The sequence below is a fragment of the Otolemur garnettii genome, unplaced genomic scaffold (assembly GCF_000181295.1).
Source record: "Otolemur garnettii isolate 467f Iridium unplaced genomic scaffold, OtoGar3 scaffold00112, whole genome shotgun sequence".
NCBI classification, from domain to species: domain Eukaryota; kingdom Metazoa; phylum Chordata; class Mammalia; order Primates; family Galagidae; genus Otolemur; species Otolemur garnettii.
This window is the reverse complement of record NW_003852507.1, coordinates 6,970,189-6,988,523: the sequence shown is the minus strand read 5'-3', so window position 1 is coordinate 6,988,523 and position 18,335 is coordinate 6,970,189. Positions and strand designations below refer to the sequence as shown.

The following is an 18,335-nucleotide window of genomic DNA, read 5'->3' as shown; positions in this document are numbered from 1 at the left end:
GGCTTGAACCCAGAAGTAAGCTTTGCAAGGGCAGACCAACCAACTGGTTGGTCTGTAGTCTCAAAACGACCTCCCTACATCTTCGCCTCCACTGGGGTTTCACAAACTGTTACCTGAATCCTGATTCTTACACAGAGAGATTTTTGACTGTCGATAGATATAGAATCCTTGCTGTCATGGGGGTATATGAGCAGGTAACCTTCTGTTCTGCCATTTTGGTGACATCACTCAAAATTTTGATATCTTGCTCATCATCATGCTTTGTAAATTTATGATTTATTTGTTTAATGGTTATTGTTTGGATTTGTATGGTTTCTTTTTTTAATCTGCAGTATTAACCCTTCATTGTATGTAAGTCCTTTGTTTCTCATATAAAAAATCTATCTTTTTCTTTATAATGTGTGTTTCAAACTATCTCCACTCTATTAAATAAATTTATTTCTTGGTTTGTTTGAGACAGTCTCCAAGTCTCCAGCTGTTGCTCTGGGTACAGTGTTATGGTGTCATAGTTCACAGCAACCTCCAGCTCTTAGTCTCAATTCTCTTGCCTCAGTTTTTTCTATTTTTAGTGGAGACAGGATCTCACTTTTACCTCAGGCTGGTCTCAAACTCATGAGCTCAAGCTATCCACCTTTCTCAGCCTCCCAGAGTACTAAAATTACAGGCCTGAGCCACTGTGTCTGGTCTATTAAAATGTTTTTGGCCTTCAGACTTTGCGTCAGCTAACTCTGTCTAGGGATGACTTATTTCCTTCCTCAAAGGAGAAAGAGAAGGCATCAGAAGGGCCCTCTCTCAACTTCCTCTCCCCCAAATTCACCCATATCATTTATTTCATTTTCCCCTCCTCCTGATCTTCTTTCCCATTCTGGATCATGTTCCTTCCCTACCTCTCTTCTCAGGTACTTCATTATATCAGTCATCTCACCTTACTTATACATCTTACATTTTTCAATTCATGGATCCTTCCATTTGGTGTTAAATTTTTTCATCCCTTTCCCAACTTAAAAAAAATTCTTCAACTTATTCTCTTTCTCCAACTATGTATCATTGAACCTCTCTCTTCTTTCATAGCTTGATGTATGAACAAGACTTGGTACTGTGATTTACTTGCCTCTCATTCATTCTCTAACCCATTGCAGTATGGGGACAATTATAGGTTCCTAGACTGAAAATCTGTGAACCAAAGGATAGTGTTAAATGCTTGGTGTGAACTATCTTGATGAATGCTCATAATAACACTCTTTTTTTTTTTTTTGAGATAGAGCCTCAAGCTGTCACCCTGAGTAGAGTGCCGTGGTATCACAGCTCACAGCAACCTCCAACTCCTGGCAGACAGACCCTCAAGCTGTCCCCCTGGGTACAGTGCTGTGGCATTGCAGCTCACAGCAACCTCCAAATCCTGGGCTCAAGCGATTCTCTTGTCTCAGCCTCCCAAGTAGCTGGGGCTACAAGCGCCAGCCACAACACCTGGCTATTTTTTGGTTGTAGTTGTCATTGTTGTTTGGGAGGCCTGGGCTGGATTTGAACCCGCCAGCTGTGGTGTATGTGGCTGGCACCTTAGCTGCTTGATTACAGGCACAGAGCCAATAACAGTTAAGGAAGGAAGGCACATCACATTTTATAGACAAGAAAACAGCATTGGAAAGATGAAAAATCTAGGCTAATAGCATAAAACTTTTAAATGACAACTACAATTCAAGCTCTCTTCATTGACCCTAGTGTATAAGACTTTAGCCCCTGGTATATTGCCTCCTGTTGCTTACTCCTCATTTTTCTGAAAAGCATTTTTCAAGCTCACCAGTTAACCTAATAACACTTTCCAGTCATCACTTAACTGCACTTGTCAGTAGTACTAGCTACTTTAAAACCTTGTTTGGGCTTCTTAATACCATATTCTCTTGGTTCTTCTCCTACCTGTTAGGATTCTCACAATTTGTCCTCTCTGCAGTCCCCCTTTTTTATTCTTTTATTCTTTTATTCTTTTATTTTCTCCTTTTATTCATTGCCTATATTGATATTAATTGGAAATTTGTCCTAAGCTGAGATATTTTCATACCATGGCATACATCCCCTTCAGGTGACCCCACTGCTCCCATGCTTCAGTGCTGATGACTTCACCTGGCCAATTCCACAGCATCCAACAGGTCTTGGCTTACTTTCTCCTTGAAATCTTATTCAACTATCATTTCCAGATTAGTTCAGATACCCCTTAAATATTTTTCCCCTCTGATAGCCCATATCACACATGATGGTAAATGCTAATATCATTAGCCCCCTTTCTTGTGAGACAGCTGGGAAGGGACTTTGCCTGTTTTACTCACTGTTGTCTTCTCCCAGAACATATTTGACAAAGATTAAATATTTTCTAATGAATGAATTGCATGCATTTAACACTTAATTTCCTAATAAAAATAAAATAAATGTTCCAATAGTTTCTTCTGTAGGATCACTATGAAGATGAGTCACCGCTCCCTGGTGGTGGAATTATCTTGCCCAGACTTGGTCATCAATGTAGGAAAAGTGACTCTTGGAGACCAAAGCAGAAATGAGCTGCAGGAAACTCAGAGAGACCACGAGAAGGCAAAAGTTATACAGGCTGCGTGTGCTCTATTAAACTCAGGAGGAGGAGTGATTCGGCTGGAAATGGCAAATGAGGATGAGTATCCTATGAAGATGGGAAAAGATTTAGCATGCTCATTGAGAGAGCTCATTCAGTCTTCGTATTTTCCGGCATTTTTTGAGTTCAAGCAACAAGGTAGAAGTTTCTACATCTTTGTCAAATCTTGGAGCAATGATGCTCTTGCTGAAGATAGTTCTGTCAAACCCCACATCTGCAGCCTGAATTCTTCACTGTACTCTACATCTTGCTCCTACGTGCTTCCCATGGATTCAAGAGAGGCATTACAATTCCTAAAGAAGAAGAAAAACGATGCAAAACATAGTCTGATTAGTGAAACAGAAACATCTCCACTTAGTGGAATTTCCAAAGCTGACCACCACAACACCTCTGAATCAAATCCTGCCTACAAAGTTTTCCAAATGAAGAGTCTAAAACATGGTGACATTCTGCCTTTTTCTCAGTCTCAGTCCATAGAGTTTGAACAATTCAACACAACAGACATTGAACAACATATAATAAACTTAATTCCACGATATGTCTCTGCATTTGCAAACACTGGAGGAGGCTACCTCTTTATTGGAGTGGATGAAAATAGTAGGAAAGTCCTGGGATGTTCAAAAGAAAAGGTTGACCTCAAGTCTTTGGAAAGTGTAATAGAAGGAGCAATTTCCAATTTGCCTCTTGTCCACTTTTGCTCTTCCCAACCAAAGATGGAGTACAGCACCAGAATCATCAATGTGTTTAAAAGAGAAGAGTTATATGGTTATCTCTGTGTGATTAAAGTGGAGCCATTCTGTTGTGTGGTGTTCTCAGAAGATCCCAAATCATGGATGGTGAATGAGAAGAATGTCTGCAGGCTGACAGCAGGGAAATGGGTTGACATGTTGACAGATACAGACCCAGGTAAGAAGAAGCAAGCTTCTTCTCCCTTCCTATCCTCTGCCTCTTCAGTATCACCATGTCCTTCTTCATTCTCTGTAACTTTGAACTCCTCACACCTGGTGAGATTTACTTTCTCTAAACCTCTGGGTTTTTCATATAGGGTAAGGTTGTGGGTGAGAACAAGCCAAAATCAGATATTTTGTGAATGGTGATTTCCCACAGAAGGAGTAGTGAAGGGAATATTTGGAAATGGATTTCTTTTTTAAAATCCTCTGCTTGGAATTTGCTAGAGCCTCATCATAACAATGACCTTGTGCCTCAGTTTAGCATGAGATCAACTCTGGGGGTCAAGAGCCAGTGTTGGGTAAGGTTTACATGAGTTGGGGTTAGTGCAGGTGCCTGTGCAGGAAGATGAAACACATGATGATCCTAATTTAAAAAGAGAGTGTTTGAAGTCTTGCTACAACTTGAGGAGAAATCTATTCAAACATGGAGAAGGAAGTGTTATACTGAGTAGGGAAACACCATTCAAGATTCAAAAGGAGGGCTTTTTAATGGTGAGGCTTTGAGAATCTCAAAATAGTCAAGGAAGGGTGAAATGTCTTACTTTGTGGACTGAATTGTACCCAGTTAAGTGAAATATAGGTACAGACTTAAATGGCCTAGTCCATATGTGAGGGGTGAAATCATGTGGGGTCAATTTTTCTTTTTTCAGAGTTAATTTCAGAGTTGGCCGAGGCTTTTGAATCTCAGCTGAGTCTGTCCCACAGACCTCCACTTTGCAGACCAGTGTATTCTAAGAAAGGTCTGGAACATAAAGCAGATCTCCAACAACGTTTGTTTCCAGGTACTCACTGCCAGTTTTTACATTAGCAGGAAGGGCGATGACTTAATACATTTGGTTAAAAACAAATATGCAAAAGATTATGCTCTGCAGATCCAAATATGAAAAGTGATAATGCCACAAGCCTCTTGGGGATGAGTTTCAGGTCCCCTGAGAGATCATCTAGCTTAGTGGTTGCAAACATGGCTGAATATCAGAAATACTGCAGGAGGCAGTTAAACATGCAGATGCCCAGGTCCCCACCAAGAACGTATAGACATGCAATTTTCAGGGATGAGGCCTGGGCATGTGCATTTCAGCAGGCTTCTCCGATTATTCTGATGCTCTGCTGAGTTGGAAATCACTGCCCTAATACAAGTGTAGGTAAGGGAGGGGGCGCTGTGGAATAATTGACCCCTTTTGGTCAGCTTTTCAGAGATGCAGGAATTTTATCTGTAAAATTATTTTATTTTTAAAAGTGTTTACCTGGTAGAATTTAAAAACACAGCGAAATCACAAGTAATTTCTCCTGAGGAGGCTGGAGAGGATGAGTCTCTGTATCTCACACACAGCACAAAATAAGAATCCAAGACAATGGACAGTATTTGGTAACTGGACTCCCCACTGCCCAAATATATTTTAGCAAAGTTTTGTCTAGGAGTCCTACTTAGAAAAGGAAACCTAGATTTCTAGGAGAGAGAAGAAATGGCTTGTTTAACTTCACGCATCAAACACCTTAAACATGAGATCTATAGCAGAATGTAATAGACAACTGTCCTATGTATGTCTAACCATTTACCAAGGGCCTGATAATTAATATATCAGGGCTGTTTAGGCCCATTGTCAACCACGTAGTTTTCTTAGTTAGCTGAGATCTCTGTAGTCATTTCCTTATCAGAAAGTTTTCTTGATATTTCACAATAAGAATCTGAGATGAAAGGATAATTAAATGTTTACATGGTTTTTGCTTTCTCAGGCTCAATTAATTCTGTTGGAGTTGACACCTTCTACTCTCCAAGAGATACAGAGAAGGGCAACATGATTCAGTTCACCAGACTCGTAGGGTGTGGGCCAAAGAGAAGTGCACCAGAAGGAACTTCTCCTAAATTTCACAATTACTTGGGGGTTTTACTTTCTCCTTTAAATGTAACGTGATTCATACAAAATAATACAAATACATTTTTAAAATCTTGTCTATTTTGCCACACCCAGTGCCATCGGATCATTTGAGATACACTCCCGAATCCCTCTGGCAGGAGCTGGTCTCAGAGCATGAAGGACTGGAGGAGTTAATACACAGGCAGATGCGTCCTTTCTCCCAGGGAATTTTGATCTTCTCCAGAAGCTGGGCTGTCGACCTGAACTTGCAAGAGAAGGAGGGAGTCCTCTGTGATGCTCTGCTGATAGCACAGAACAGCCCCCCCATTCTCTATACTATTCTCGGGGAGCAGGAGGCAGGGGGGCAGGACTACTGCAACTCCACAGCCTTTACCTTGAAGCAGAAGCTGGTGAACCTGGGGGGCTACACTGGGAAGCTGTGTGTCATGGCCAAGGTCCTCCACCTGAGTGCTGAGAGCAACACAGAGAGCATGGAGGGTGCAGTTTGTCTGATAAGTTACCCCAGGTCCTACACCCTTGTGGACACCCAGCAAGCAGAAGCCTTGCTGCAGGCCCTGGTGATCGTCCTCCTCAGCTTCAGGTCCCTCCTGAGTGACCAGCTCGGTTGTGAGGTTTTAGATCTACTCACAGCCCAACAGTATGCCCTGTTCTCTAAAAACCTGCGCAAGAACAGAGAATTGTTTGTCCATGGCTTGCCCGGCTCAGGGAAGACAATCATGGCCATGAAGATCATGGAGAAGATCAGGAATGTGTTTCACTGTGGGACAGATAGAATTCTCTACATTTGCGAGAACCAGCCTCTGAGGAACTTTATCAGGTAAGCAGTGGGCTTTATGTCTCTAAGGGTTATGTAATCTGGGTTTAATTTTTTTCAGCTAAGTCACCTTGTTCCTTGAGACGTCGTGATAATGTGACCTGTGACAATGGACCTGGTCCAGAGAGCATGACAGACTAATAGTTCCTATTTTTTAGTTAAAGAAAACCTGACTGTGTCATTTTAATTTTTACAGTAACAAAAACATCTGCGAGGCAGTGACCCGGAAAACTTTCATGAAAAAGGACTTCAAACATATTCAGCACATCATCGTTGATGAAGCTCAGAATTTCCGCAAAGAAGATGGGGACTGGTATGAGAAGGCACGAACCATCACTCAGAGGACGAATGTTTGCCCAGGAATTCTCTGGATCTTTCTGGACTACTTTCAAACCTGCCACTTGGATGAGAGTGGCCTCCCCCCTCTCTCGGAGCAGAATTCAAAAGAAGAGCTCACCAGAGTGGTCCGCAATGCAGAGCCAATTGTCAACTTCCTACTAGAAGAAATGCAAGCAATTAGAAATAGCCCTCCAGATAACATCCCTTCTGAGTACCTGAGGATGCTTCTTGAAGCTGAATGGGCTCGCGGTATTCAGGGATACTTAAAAATTGAGGAAGACTTAACTCGTGAGAAAATAGTGACCTACGTGGCAAACACCTGCAAGGCCCTGTTTGCAAAAGGCTATTCTGAGAAAGACGTTGCTGTGCTTGTAAGCACCAGCAGAGAAGTGGAGCGTTACAAGCATGAGCTCCTAAGAGCAATGAGGAAGAAAAGGATTTTGCAGCTCAGTGATGCATGTGATGCATCTGGTGATCACATCGTGTTGGACAGCGTCCGGAGATTCTCAGGCCTGGAAAGGAACATAGTATTTGGTATCCATCCGAGTACACCTGAGACAGCTATCTCCCACAATTTTCTAGTCTGTCTGGCTTCAAGGGCAAAGCAACATCTATATATTCTGTGGCGTAGTGTCTGATAGGAAGAATTCCAAACGAAAATGAGATGCAATTGCTGTGTCAGTGTCTGTGGGTGAAAGGCTGCTTGTTGTTGGCAGGAACTGCCTTTCAGTTCATAAGCCTCCTGAGATTTGGACAATGAACTTGAAATTCCTCCTCCTCCCTTGCTCTCCTTTCGGGGGTTCCTCTCTTGGTTCTTTCCAGCAGCGGTGGTTGCCCCGTATTCTGTCCCCTGAATCTTCCAGCCAGAAGGATGGTGGTTTTCTATCAAAGCTTTTGCCCCCATGCACAATACACTTCTGTACCTAAAGGGAAGAGGCCAGGGAGACTGCTAAACATCCCATATTGTACAGGATAACCGCACAACAAAGAATTTTCCACCCCCAAATCTTTTTTTCTTCCTTTCTTTCTTTTTTTTTTTTTTTTTTTTTTTTTTTTTTGAGACAGAGTTGCAAGCTGTCACCCTGGGTAGAGTGCCATGGCATCACAGCTCACAGCAACCTTGAACTCTTGGGCTTAAGCGATTCTCTTGCCTCAGTCTCAGCTGGGACTAGAGGCACCCGCCACAATGCCTGGCTATTTTTTTGGTTGCAGTTGTCATTGTCGTTTGGCAGGCCTAGGTTGGATTCAAACCCACCTGCTCCAGTGTATATGGCTGGCACCCTAGCTGCTGAGCTACAGGCGCCAAGCCACCAGCCCCCAATCTCAATAATGCCTAGGTAGACAAGCCCTGAACTACAGGAAGAATGAGTGTAGCTCTACCCTCCTTAGATAAGTATGTGCACATCAGAAGAGTAGAACTGGTTAGAGTTTTAATCTGATCAAAATGAGGGAGTGTTTGTTTATAATAAATAAGGCCCAATGGACTGAGTTTTCCTGGAGTGTTAGTGAACAGGTAAATGGAATGAAGATTCCTGGAAGATTCAGTGTTCCTCACACAGACCTGACCCTTTTGATGTTGAAGTAATAGAGTTGAAAAGATGAAGCCCAAATCTCTAATCTTTAAATACGCTGATTCTTCAAAAACACTCTTGGAGGAGATAATCGAAATTCAGTGTTAATCCCCTAGACAGGAGTCTGTGAGACTTGTACACATACCTTAAATGCATTAAAGAATTTCATCTTCAAAACTCTGAATCTTATGTCTTTCTACTTGAAAGCACTATAAATAAGAAATAAAATCTTGGGCGAAATGTAAGTATTACAGGGAGATAGAATAAAATAAACAGGAAAATCAATGTAAAAATAAATCATAAAGTTTAAAAAACATTCCACCTTTCTCACACAAGCCGGAGCACTCCAAACATTTTGAGCTGAAAAAGAGGGAAACCTGACTTCAAAAGTACAGTGACAGTGCTGATAAAGAAGCAAGATTTTCATATTAACGTCAGGCCAGAAATTAGCAGTAACTAAAGAATGTAAGAATCCTGTCCTCACCATGAAGGATATGTTTTTTTTTTTTTCATGAAGGATATGTTAACCAGTTTGATGAGAGTATTTCAAAATGTATATGAAAACAGCACACTGTACCCCATGATTGCATTAATGTACATAGTTATGCTATAAGAAATAAAAAAATAAAATAAAGAAATAAAGACTTTTAATCCACTTATTGAAGAAAAAAAAGAATCCTGTCTTCACTAAGACTTTTAAGGAATATGTAGTGGATTTTAGTGTTATTTGTCAAAAAATGCAATTGTTTCATAGATGCACAGTGTACAAACTGTATACATATCTTCTCCCTGATTTCCTATGGTGTGAAATAGAGATGGAGAGAAGGCATTTGCAAGACATTTGGATGGCTTTGCAACTTCCAAAGTAAGTATTGCACCCAGCTACTAGTTCAGACCTACTGCTGCCCTCCTGCCCTCCTACTAAGTTGGTTGTAATGGAAATGACTGCTATTATCCCACTGGGTTTTGATAACCTCAGAAAACCCGGCAAATTATATGCACTCCCAGAGTTATTCCATTTATATAATCAGGGTAAAATGATAAGCTGTACTATTTTTCCTTGAAAACATGTTGCGCCCTCACTAACTTATAGCTGAATGAGGGACGGCCTGCACAGAATCATACAGAATCCCTCAGAGGGCTGACACTTTGCAGAGAGTGCAGACAGGAAGTCTAAAGGCTGACTTGTTTTTGTAAAAGGAAGGAAACACACACACACATAAACACACACACACACACACAGAAGCGCTGACCGCTCTCAGTCCTGGTAAGGACAGGAAACACAATCACGAAGCAGAGACCAACCGCGAAGTCTTTAAATCTGGCCTGGGTATGTGGCAGAACTGAGACTCCATCTTCTGCCTAGAACCTTCCAGGGAGAAGGGCTGCAAGGCGGGTTGGTGAGGGATGGCAGGGGAAAAGGGTGGATGAGAGGGAAGGCTGTGAGGGTGGGGAGGAGTACACAGGACTCTTCATTGTAGTCGTTTTCTTTTTCTAAGGTGGGGAATGGATACCTGGGTGGTGGCATACTTTTTATAAGTTTGAAGCATTTCATAATCATTACTTTTTTAAAGACAGGCAGGGTCTTCCTCTGTTGCTCAGGCCTGAGTGCAGTGGTGTCATCCTAGCTCTCTTGTGACCTCAAACTCCGTGCTCAAGCAATCCTCTCTATAGGGTCTTTCAAAGTGGTGGGCTACAGATATGAGCCACTGCGCAGACCCATAATAAAAATGTAAGGAATTATTCTTGACCTCATTCCCCCAAAGATAACAAAGGACAGTGTTTCCTGGAGATTGCCCTGTAACTGGAGGAGTCCTTAGCTCCCAGTTCCCTTCCCCACAGTAACAGCTGCTTCTGGGGTGACCTTGCTCCATGTCTAGGAATTGTCAGGACCTCAGGTCTCACCCTGGTTTCCTGGAGGGAAAGTTCAAAGTGCTCCAGCCAGAATGTTTGGCAGACACTGCAGTTTGTTTGTTTTAAAGACAATTTCACTCTGTCACCCAGGCTAGGGTGTGGTGCGTCGGCCTAGCTCACAGCAACCTCAAACTCCTGAGGTCAAGTGACCTTCCTGCCTCAGCCTTCCAAGTGACTGGGACTACAGGAGCCAGCCACAATACCCTGCTAGTTTTTTCTAGTTTTTAGAAAAGAGGTCTCGCTCTAACTCAGGCTGATGTCCAAGGTGTGGGGGTGCCGCCTCCCGACCGGCGGGTGGCAGTGGGTTGGGGAGTCAGCATTTGAAAGACAAATAAGACAAAGACAGACACACTGGGAAAGGGACTGAGCTGAAGCTGTTTATTGTAATAGGTAGGGGTTTATATAGGTTCAGTTAGTGGGGGAACGAGGGGTACGTTTAGATGTAGTCCTGGTTTGTGATAGGCTAGTATTGTGAGGATGAAGTAGGAAGGAGGTGGAGAGTGATATGAGTAAATTTCTTTGGAATGTGTGCGCTGGTTAAACCGCCTCTGGTCTTTTGTATCATTTCTCTTAATCAGCAAAGTTGTTAGGCACCTCTGTGTTAAACCGCCTCTGGTCTTTTATATCGTTTCTCTTAATCAGCAAGGTCCTTAGGCACCTCCTTCTAAGATGCACTTTTTCTTGAATGTGCTGTTAATATAGTTGTTAACCCTTACATGGGGGTACTAACCCTGACCTGTTAGTGGGCTAGAAGGCCAGCATCCTCTGAAGACAGATCATGGTCTAGTGCTTGTCCACCCCGGAAAATGGGCGGTTGGGCACCAATCTGCGCAGCTAGCCAGCGGGGGTCCCAGCCTCTGGGCTTGCAGTGAGGAGGAGGGTGCAGCCGCAGCCTCTGCATCTCCCACCCACCTCAGGGGAGCTAAGAAAGGAGCGGAGGAGAAGGTAAGTGTGGCCTGAGTCTGAGGTCCCCATGGCAGGGGTGCTGTATTTGGGAATTGTCTTGGCATCTGTTGGTGAGGCTCAGAGGCCACACCTTGAACAGAGACGACCCATCCACCAAGCTTGTGGTCCGTTTTTCTTATAGGTTTACTTTTTTGAAAATAGCTGTAATGAGCTATAATCGACAGGCACTACACTGTACGTGTTTAACGTGTATGATATGATGCATTTAACACACCACACGCGGTAAGCTCTGGATACCATCACTACAATTAAGCTGATGAATATATCAGAGCCCACGAGGGTGACAAGAGTGAGACACTGCTATGGAGCACCAAAACACACTTTGTGATATCAAAAGAAACAATATTTTAAAAATCAAAATTCATAAAAAATCATTTTATGATGAGATGGTGCCTTTGGCTCAAAGGAGTAGGGCTCCAGCCCCATTGGAGGTGGTGGGTTCAAACCCAGCCCTGGCCAAAAACTGGAAAAAAAATCATTTTATGATGAATAAACTATCAAAACATTTTGCATAAAGACAGGATCCAATCCTGCATTAGAACAATCCTGCATCCCTCTCCCCTGTGCTGGTCCTCCTCCCACCTCCCCGAAGTCCTCTCCTTTCCACCTCGCTCCCTTCCTGTGTCCTAAGCAGGGGATTATACATTGTCTGGTTCTGGATTCTCTTCTGTTCCTTTGCTGTGATGGTCTCATCTTGCGCCCCGTCACATTGCGGTCATGTTAGAGGTTTATTGTTCTTCAGGCCTGTTGGGCGAACCTCACGCCATTGCCCTGACAGGCCTCTGGCACAACATGGACTGGAAGTGAAAACGGTTAACTCACCTCATTCCAGAACTCCGGGGACACTTTTTTATTCCTCACTGAGTATGTTTTATAAATGTTTTTATTATGTAAATAATCTTTATCAGATGAAAGATATTTTTTCCTATTCCTAATTTGCTGAGAGGGCATGAGTGGGGTTGAATTTTTGTCCCACTGTAGAGCATGAGATGTTGTGGCAGATGTCATAATGTTCCACAGGTTGGGGCCCTCTGCAGAAGAAGGTCAGTCCCTGCCCCCACAGGTGCTAGACTTGGCCAGGTAACTCGTTTTGGCCAGGGAAGTAAGAGCAGAGGCAGTGTGTGTTACTTCTGTGTGTGATTTTCAGGAGTCAAATGTTTTTTGTGCATCTACTGAAATGCTCATACCCTGTTCTCTTTTTCTATTAATGTAGTGAACAGGCTGATTGGTTTTCACATGTAAATCATTCTTGGATAATTGGGGTAAACCTCTGTTTACCTTAATATATTTTTATATATTGGTATATCCATTTTACTTATATTTTGTTGTTTTTTAAATTTACATTTATGGCAGAGAGATTGCTGTATAATTTTCCCTTCTCTTAATATTCTAATCAGGTTTTGAAAGCAAAGTTAACTTATCTCACAGAAGAGCTAGGATGTGTTCTCTTTCTTATTTTTCAGAAGAGTTTTTGTAAGATTGGTGTTATTTTTTACTTTGGGTTTTAAACTGTACTTTGGGTTTTAAACTGAAGGCTTGCAGCATTTCAGTCCATCAGCTCTCTGTCCACTCTCTCAGTGGCCATGCACTTGGGCCCCGCTCCCTCACTCATGTGGTCGATCTTGGGTGACTCCATGTGGCAGTTCCAGAGGGGCAACTCCTCAAACCCTGGCTCTATCTCCAGTGAAGATGTGTCTGGACACCCCAGTGTGGTTGGGGGAGAGGGTCCCCTCGCTGGGCATTTCCAGGATCCCCAAAGAGATCTCCGTGTACTCACTGGGGCTTGAGGAGCCCACGCCATTTACTCGTTGAGGCTCCTGAGCCCGTGGAGACTCCTGCTTCCTCCCTTTACGAGAAGTTTTCACCCAGGGGCTGTCCTTTTGGTATTTCTTCTTGACCTTCCACCGGCCACTGGAACCACTCCAATCTGACTGATTCCCTGACCGCCCCCCTTCCTCCTCTTCCTCTTTCCCACCACTTTACTCAGTTGTTCAGCCAGGGCTTGACCTTCAGACTTGCTGTTAAGGTCCACATGCTCATCCATAGAGTAGGAATCACGGTAGAGGCTGAAGTCGTCACCTGCTACAGTCTCCCCCTCCTCCAGGGGCCCAGGACCTCCCTTCTGCAGAGTTGTTTTTCCTGAACTCCGAGCAGAACCCACCCTCTCTGACGAGTTCAGTTTCCTCCTTTTGTCCACATCTGAAGTCACCTTCCCCAGAGAGCCAGAGTGTATGTCATCATTCATGCAGAAATGCTGCTTCAGGGGCTGCTTCTCAGGGACTGGCGGCTGCCCATTTCCTGGTTTGCACATGGCTTCATGGGCTCTGTGGGCCTTGGGCTGCCCCTCCGGGCTGGTGGGGCCTGGAGGGGTTCCAGCCCTGCTGTTGCAGTTCCCTTGGCCCCAGATATACTCAGCAGCATACTCATAGCCAGACTCTGGATCAGTGGAGGTGACTTTCCTGCCCTTGTTATTGACATCTTGGCCTGGCTAGGATAGGCACCCCCCTTGCTGGGGGAAGAGGGAATGACTTTGTTGCACGGCCCAGCAGGATCTGTCTTCCATGGAGGTCCATATCTCCCTCAAGAAGCTCTGGCTCATCCCAAATAAGCAGTGCAGCCTCTACAGGGGTGTCAGCCTGCTCATCACCAACAGTGACAGTGACAGAGGCTGGAGATGAGGGCCCAGGAGGCTCCAGGGAGTCAGGGTTCACCTTAGGCAGGGTCTCCTCACTTTGAGGGTTGTCCCCCAAAGAGACACCCATAACAGTACCCATCCTGTGTACTGTAATTATCATAATTTTTATTCTATATTCTGTTGTAAGCACCAAAATATGTAGTTTTTTTCCTTTAAATAATCTTTTCTTTATTTTCTTCAGATGGGATCTCGCTTTGTTGCCAAAGATGGAGTGTGAGGGTATGAACATAATTCCCTGCAGCCTCCAACTCTTGGGCTCAAGGGATCCTCTTGTCTCAGCCTCCCAAACTGTTGGGAGTGTGAGTGCACACCACCATGCCTAGCTAACTCTTTAATTTTTTGTTGAGACCAGGTTGCTCAGGCTGGTCTCCAATTCCTAGAGTATGGTGATCCTCCTGCCTTGGCCTCCCAAAGTGCTGGGATTACAGGTGTTAGCCACTGCACTTGGCCTAAACAATCATCTTAATAATTATTATTTTAAAAATAATTTTAACAGTGAGAAAGCACATCTCTTATATTTATCTGCATATTGGCTAACTTTGGTGCTGTTCATTCATTTGTCTGGAATTTCATTCTGGTGTCATTTTCCTTCAATCTAAAGAGAACTTCCTTTAACTTTTTTTTTGTAAGAGAGACCTGCTGGGGACAAATTTCCTAAAATTTGTCTGAAAAGGGCATCACTTTGTCTCCATTTGGCAGGATTTTGTTTTGTTTTGCTTTTTGTTTTTTGATGGTTATAGAATTCTAGGTTAACAGTCTTTTCCTGAAGTGCTTTACATATGGTTCTGGATTAGATACAGGTTTGTACAAAGAATCTATAAACAACATTTTAAAGAAAAATGGAGAAACTTAAATACGATGATGTGAAGATTTACTGAAATGGAACCATGGAGGTCATTTAAAAAATCAGGTTATGAAACAGTGTGTACATTATGATCTCATTCTAATAAAAATACATTACATATGCTTAACCCATATTGTGTACATATGTAGATTATGATCTGGAGGGATGGATACAACAGCTATGAACAGTGGTCAGCAGTAACCTCCGAATGGGAACATCACTAAAAGGTTTATTTTCTCAGTTTCACTTTCGATGGAGCCCTAGTTGACTGCCGGGTGTTAATTATCCCTGCTCTTTGCAGTGGAAACTGGGCCCACAGACAGGGCCACCTTGGAGCCTGGCTCATTGGGAGCACTCAGCATGGGATGGAGATTTACCAGATCCACATAGTGGGACAGAAACTTGGTAGTGTGATTGAAGTCTGTGATGGGGCAGACAACCCGAAAGCAGGTTGGTTTTCTCAGAACCCAAGCAGTCTCACGGTGACCAGGTTCACCTGAGAACTGTCCCCTAACCGCCGCCAAATCCCGCTCTGCAGCTGGGGCTGAGAAGCCCAGACACCCAGCGCCGGGGCTGGCTAAACCCAGCCACAAACAGATAGCAGCCGGATCCGCGTACCTGCAGCAATTTGGCGGGACAGCGGACTGCAGGTCTGGGACAGACCAGGAGGCTCAAATTCTTGCCCTGGTCTACAAGACCCACTTTCTGGGAGGGTGGGGACAGAACCCCAGGCCTGGAGCGGGTTGGAAGGGTAACGCCGGGGTGAGAACTCAGACAGACCCTCGGGTCCGGGGAAGGTGGGACAGCAGGCGCCGGGAGAGGAGGGGATGGGAGGAAGAACCCGGGCGGCTGCTCCGGGAGCGCAGGAGCAGGACAGCTGCGCGGGCCTGGGGAAGCTCGCTCTCTTTCTGAGTAATCTTTATTCTTGCTTTGACTGTAATTTAGATCGATAGATGAATGGGAGGAGCCAGGAGATGAGACAAGCGCGGGAAGAAGGGAAGAGGAGGAGAATAGAAAAGAACTCGGAACCGCTCCACCTCACCCCACCCCACTCGCAGGATAAAGCAATCATAAGATTCATGCGTCAGTCTTAAGGTTCCAGCGTCATTCAGCGTGGCAAAGTTTCCCGGGCTTAGTGGACACTCCTATTGGTCAGTCTATTCGTGGCAGTGGCGCGAACTGCTGGTATATAAGGACAGGACCCTGGAGCTTCCAAGGACACGCAAAGGGGACCTGGACCTGCTGGAGCTTCCACGCGAAGGGGACCTGGACCTGCTGGAGCGTGAAAGGGTAAGAGGAACTCAACTCCTTTTTCCCCAATCCGCAGAGTACCGGCTTCTCTCCAGGCCAGTCTCACCTACCCAACACTTGGCGGGAGGAGGAGGAGACCAGAGCTACCGCGACCCAGGGCGACATCTGTGCGTTTCTCTTCTTCCTAGGAGGCCCAGCTAGGTTGTTCAGGAAATTCCCTAAAGGTCCTACTGTGGAGCACTGGGTGGCGGGGCGTGTGGGTGGGTGAAGGGATTGTGGGCGGGCCTGGCCTGTGCGCCTGTTCTGTCAGGAAAGCAGGAGGAACCCCAGTACAACCAGCTGGGGTTGTTGCCGGGAGTGGGGTGGGGGTGGGGATGGTGCGGAACCGGGTGCCCAGCCTGAGAGGCCAGCAGGAAGGAGAGAAACGCACACATGTCTGCCCTCTGGACAGATCCCAGGACCGTGAAGGCCCGGGGTCCAGAGAGTTTGCGATAGTAAAGTCAAGAAAGAAGTTCTGCAGGTGATTGTCTGACTCACCAACCACTGTAAGTTATTATTGTCCTTGATCTAGGAACTAAACACAGAATTAAGATTGCCGTTACCCTGCGGGGAAGTTTATAATTTACAGAGGGAAGAAATGAAAAAAATATCTTTCTTCCAACAAGGTCAGTAAAATGCAGGGTGTTATTGGAGAAGGCCAAAGAGCTCTATGATTTTAGTTTCCCAGTGATGCCAGCCACTGTTTTCCTATATAACCTTTACATACCAGAGCCATCACAAAGTGACCTCTGTGCGTTTCTCTTCTTCCTGGGAGGCCCAGCTAGATTGCTCAGGAAATTCCCTAAAGGTCTGGGGACAGGCCCTGGGGAGGTGGAATGAGCCTGCATGCCCACATCTGGAGATTGTTCATTCACTTCCAAGGCCTGCTGTCTTAGGTAATTTGGGAGACTGGAGTCCATGATAACCAGCAAGGACCCAGGGCACTCTGGTTAGTAAAGTGTTAACTAACTATAAATTTAGTCTAGAGCAAAGATGCTTTGAAGATATGACCACTTTAAGAGAGGCGTATATTGTGTAACTTTGTAACCTATGAGGAGAGGGCAGCTCTGTAGCTCAAGGAGTAGGGTGCTGGCCCCATATGCCAAGGGTGGCGGGTTCAAACCCAGCCCCAGTCAAAAAACTGCAAAAAAAAAAAAGTAACCTATGAGGAGAAATCTCTTTCAAGTATACTATGATGATTGATGACATTGTTGATGTTTACTTTTACTGTGAGGGTATAAAAGTAACATAAAGAAGCAGGAGACCCATCAACCATGACTAGATTAATAAACTGTGGTATATGTATACCATGGAATCCTATGCAGCCATAAAAGATTGACACTTCACATCTTTTGTAGTAACCTGGATGGAGGTGAAACACATTCGTCTTAGTAAAGTATCCCAAGAATGGAAAAGCAAGAATCCAATGTACTCTATACTAATATGAAGCCAGTAGATGATCTAATACACACCCACGCAACAGAAAAACTCAATTCAATTCAAGTTGGGGGGAGGGAAAGGAGAGAAAGAGGAGGAGGAGGAAGGGGAATCAGTGTGCTCCCACCTAATGGGCACAATGTAAGGATGTATGGCACACCTCCTGGGTGTGGACACAACTACAGCAGGGACCTTATATAACAAATGCAAACATTGTAACCTAATCCCTAGTGCCCTCATCTTAATCTGAAATTTTATAAAAATCAAAAAGAAACAGGAGAACAGAACAGCTCTTGAGGAAGTATTATTGCTGTTCTGCAGAATTGCTGACTTGTTTGTAAATACAAGTGAAACTGTTGATCTCTCATCTGCTTTCTGTTGAGCGACACGCAGACAGACTCCTCAGTCTGGCGACACCTAGAGGTCACTTCTGTTACAGGCCGTTTCCCTTTCGGTTTCTGCCTGGGGCTAGCTGATCACCACTAGTTTTCCTCAGAGCTTTATCCCATGGTTGGGAGAGGGGACAGTTTGTGCTGTCCTGATTTTACCTACAATACACCTGCATGGGAGGCCCAAACTGCTTCCACCAGGTTCAACAGAGAAGAGGCAAGAAGGTCACTTTCCTACCTCATGCATTTGTGCTGGCTCCTTACCAGCAAGCTTCCATTGCCCCCAGGGGCTCCGCATAGGACTCTCTACTCCCCACCCCTCAAACCCCATTTCCTGGGTTCTGGGGCATTTCTGCCTATGTGTATCTAGCAAACTCTAGTACAATTGGTTTACTTTGTGTCATGCAGCATTTTAAATGCTTTACAAATAGTACCTCACTTAATTCTCATAAACGAGGGAGGTTTTCTTGTTATTATTTTGCTAAAGTACAGAAAAGTCAAGTAAATGCTCCAAACCACAGAGCTAATAAATGACAGAGCTAGGATTTGAACCCAGGAAGTCTGAATCTTCATCCCTGACCTCTGCTGCCTCTCTCTCTCCATATGTTTTTGTATACAGGTCCTTCAGGACT

The 18,335-nt window shown here is 44.5% G+C and overlaps 1 protein-coding gene and 1 pseudogene across 3 annotated transcripts in view; one reads left to right on the top strand and one right to left on the bottom strand.

The window, feature by feature from the left end:
• The window catches only part of LOC100957155 (schlafen family member 13-like), a 75,702-nt gene extending 68,077 nt beyond the window's left edge, over positions 1-7,625 (top strand). For all 3 annotated transcript variants that reach the window (XM_023517526.1, XM_023517525.1, XM_003797229.3), the window contains 4 exons: positions 2,433-3,523; positions 4,218-4,349; positions 5,538-6,261; positions 6,455-7,625. In XM_023517526.1, the coding sequence (XP_023373294.1) occupies positions 2,452-3,523; positions 4,218-4,349; positions 5,538-6,261; positions 6,455-7,235 (2,709 nt within the window). In that variant the 5' untranslated portion in view covers positions 2,433-2,451 and the 3' untranslated portion in view covers positions 7,236-7,625. The remainder of the gene's footprint in view (positions 1-2,432; positions 3,524-4,217; positions 4,350-5,537; positions 6,262-6,454) is intronic.
• A 5,284-nt stretch (positions 7,626-12,909) lies between these two features.
• Positions 12,910-13,822, bottom strand: LOC100956842 (annotated as a pseudogene).
• Between the last annotated feature and the right edge of the window lie 4,513 nt (positions 13,823-18,335).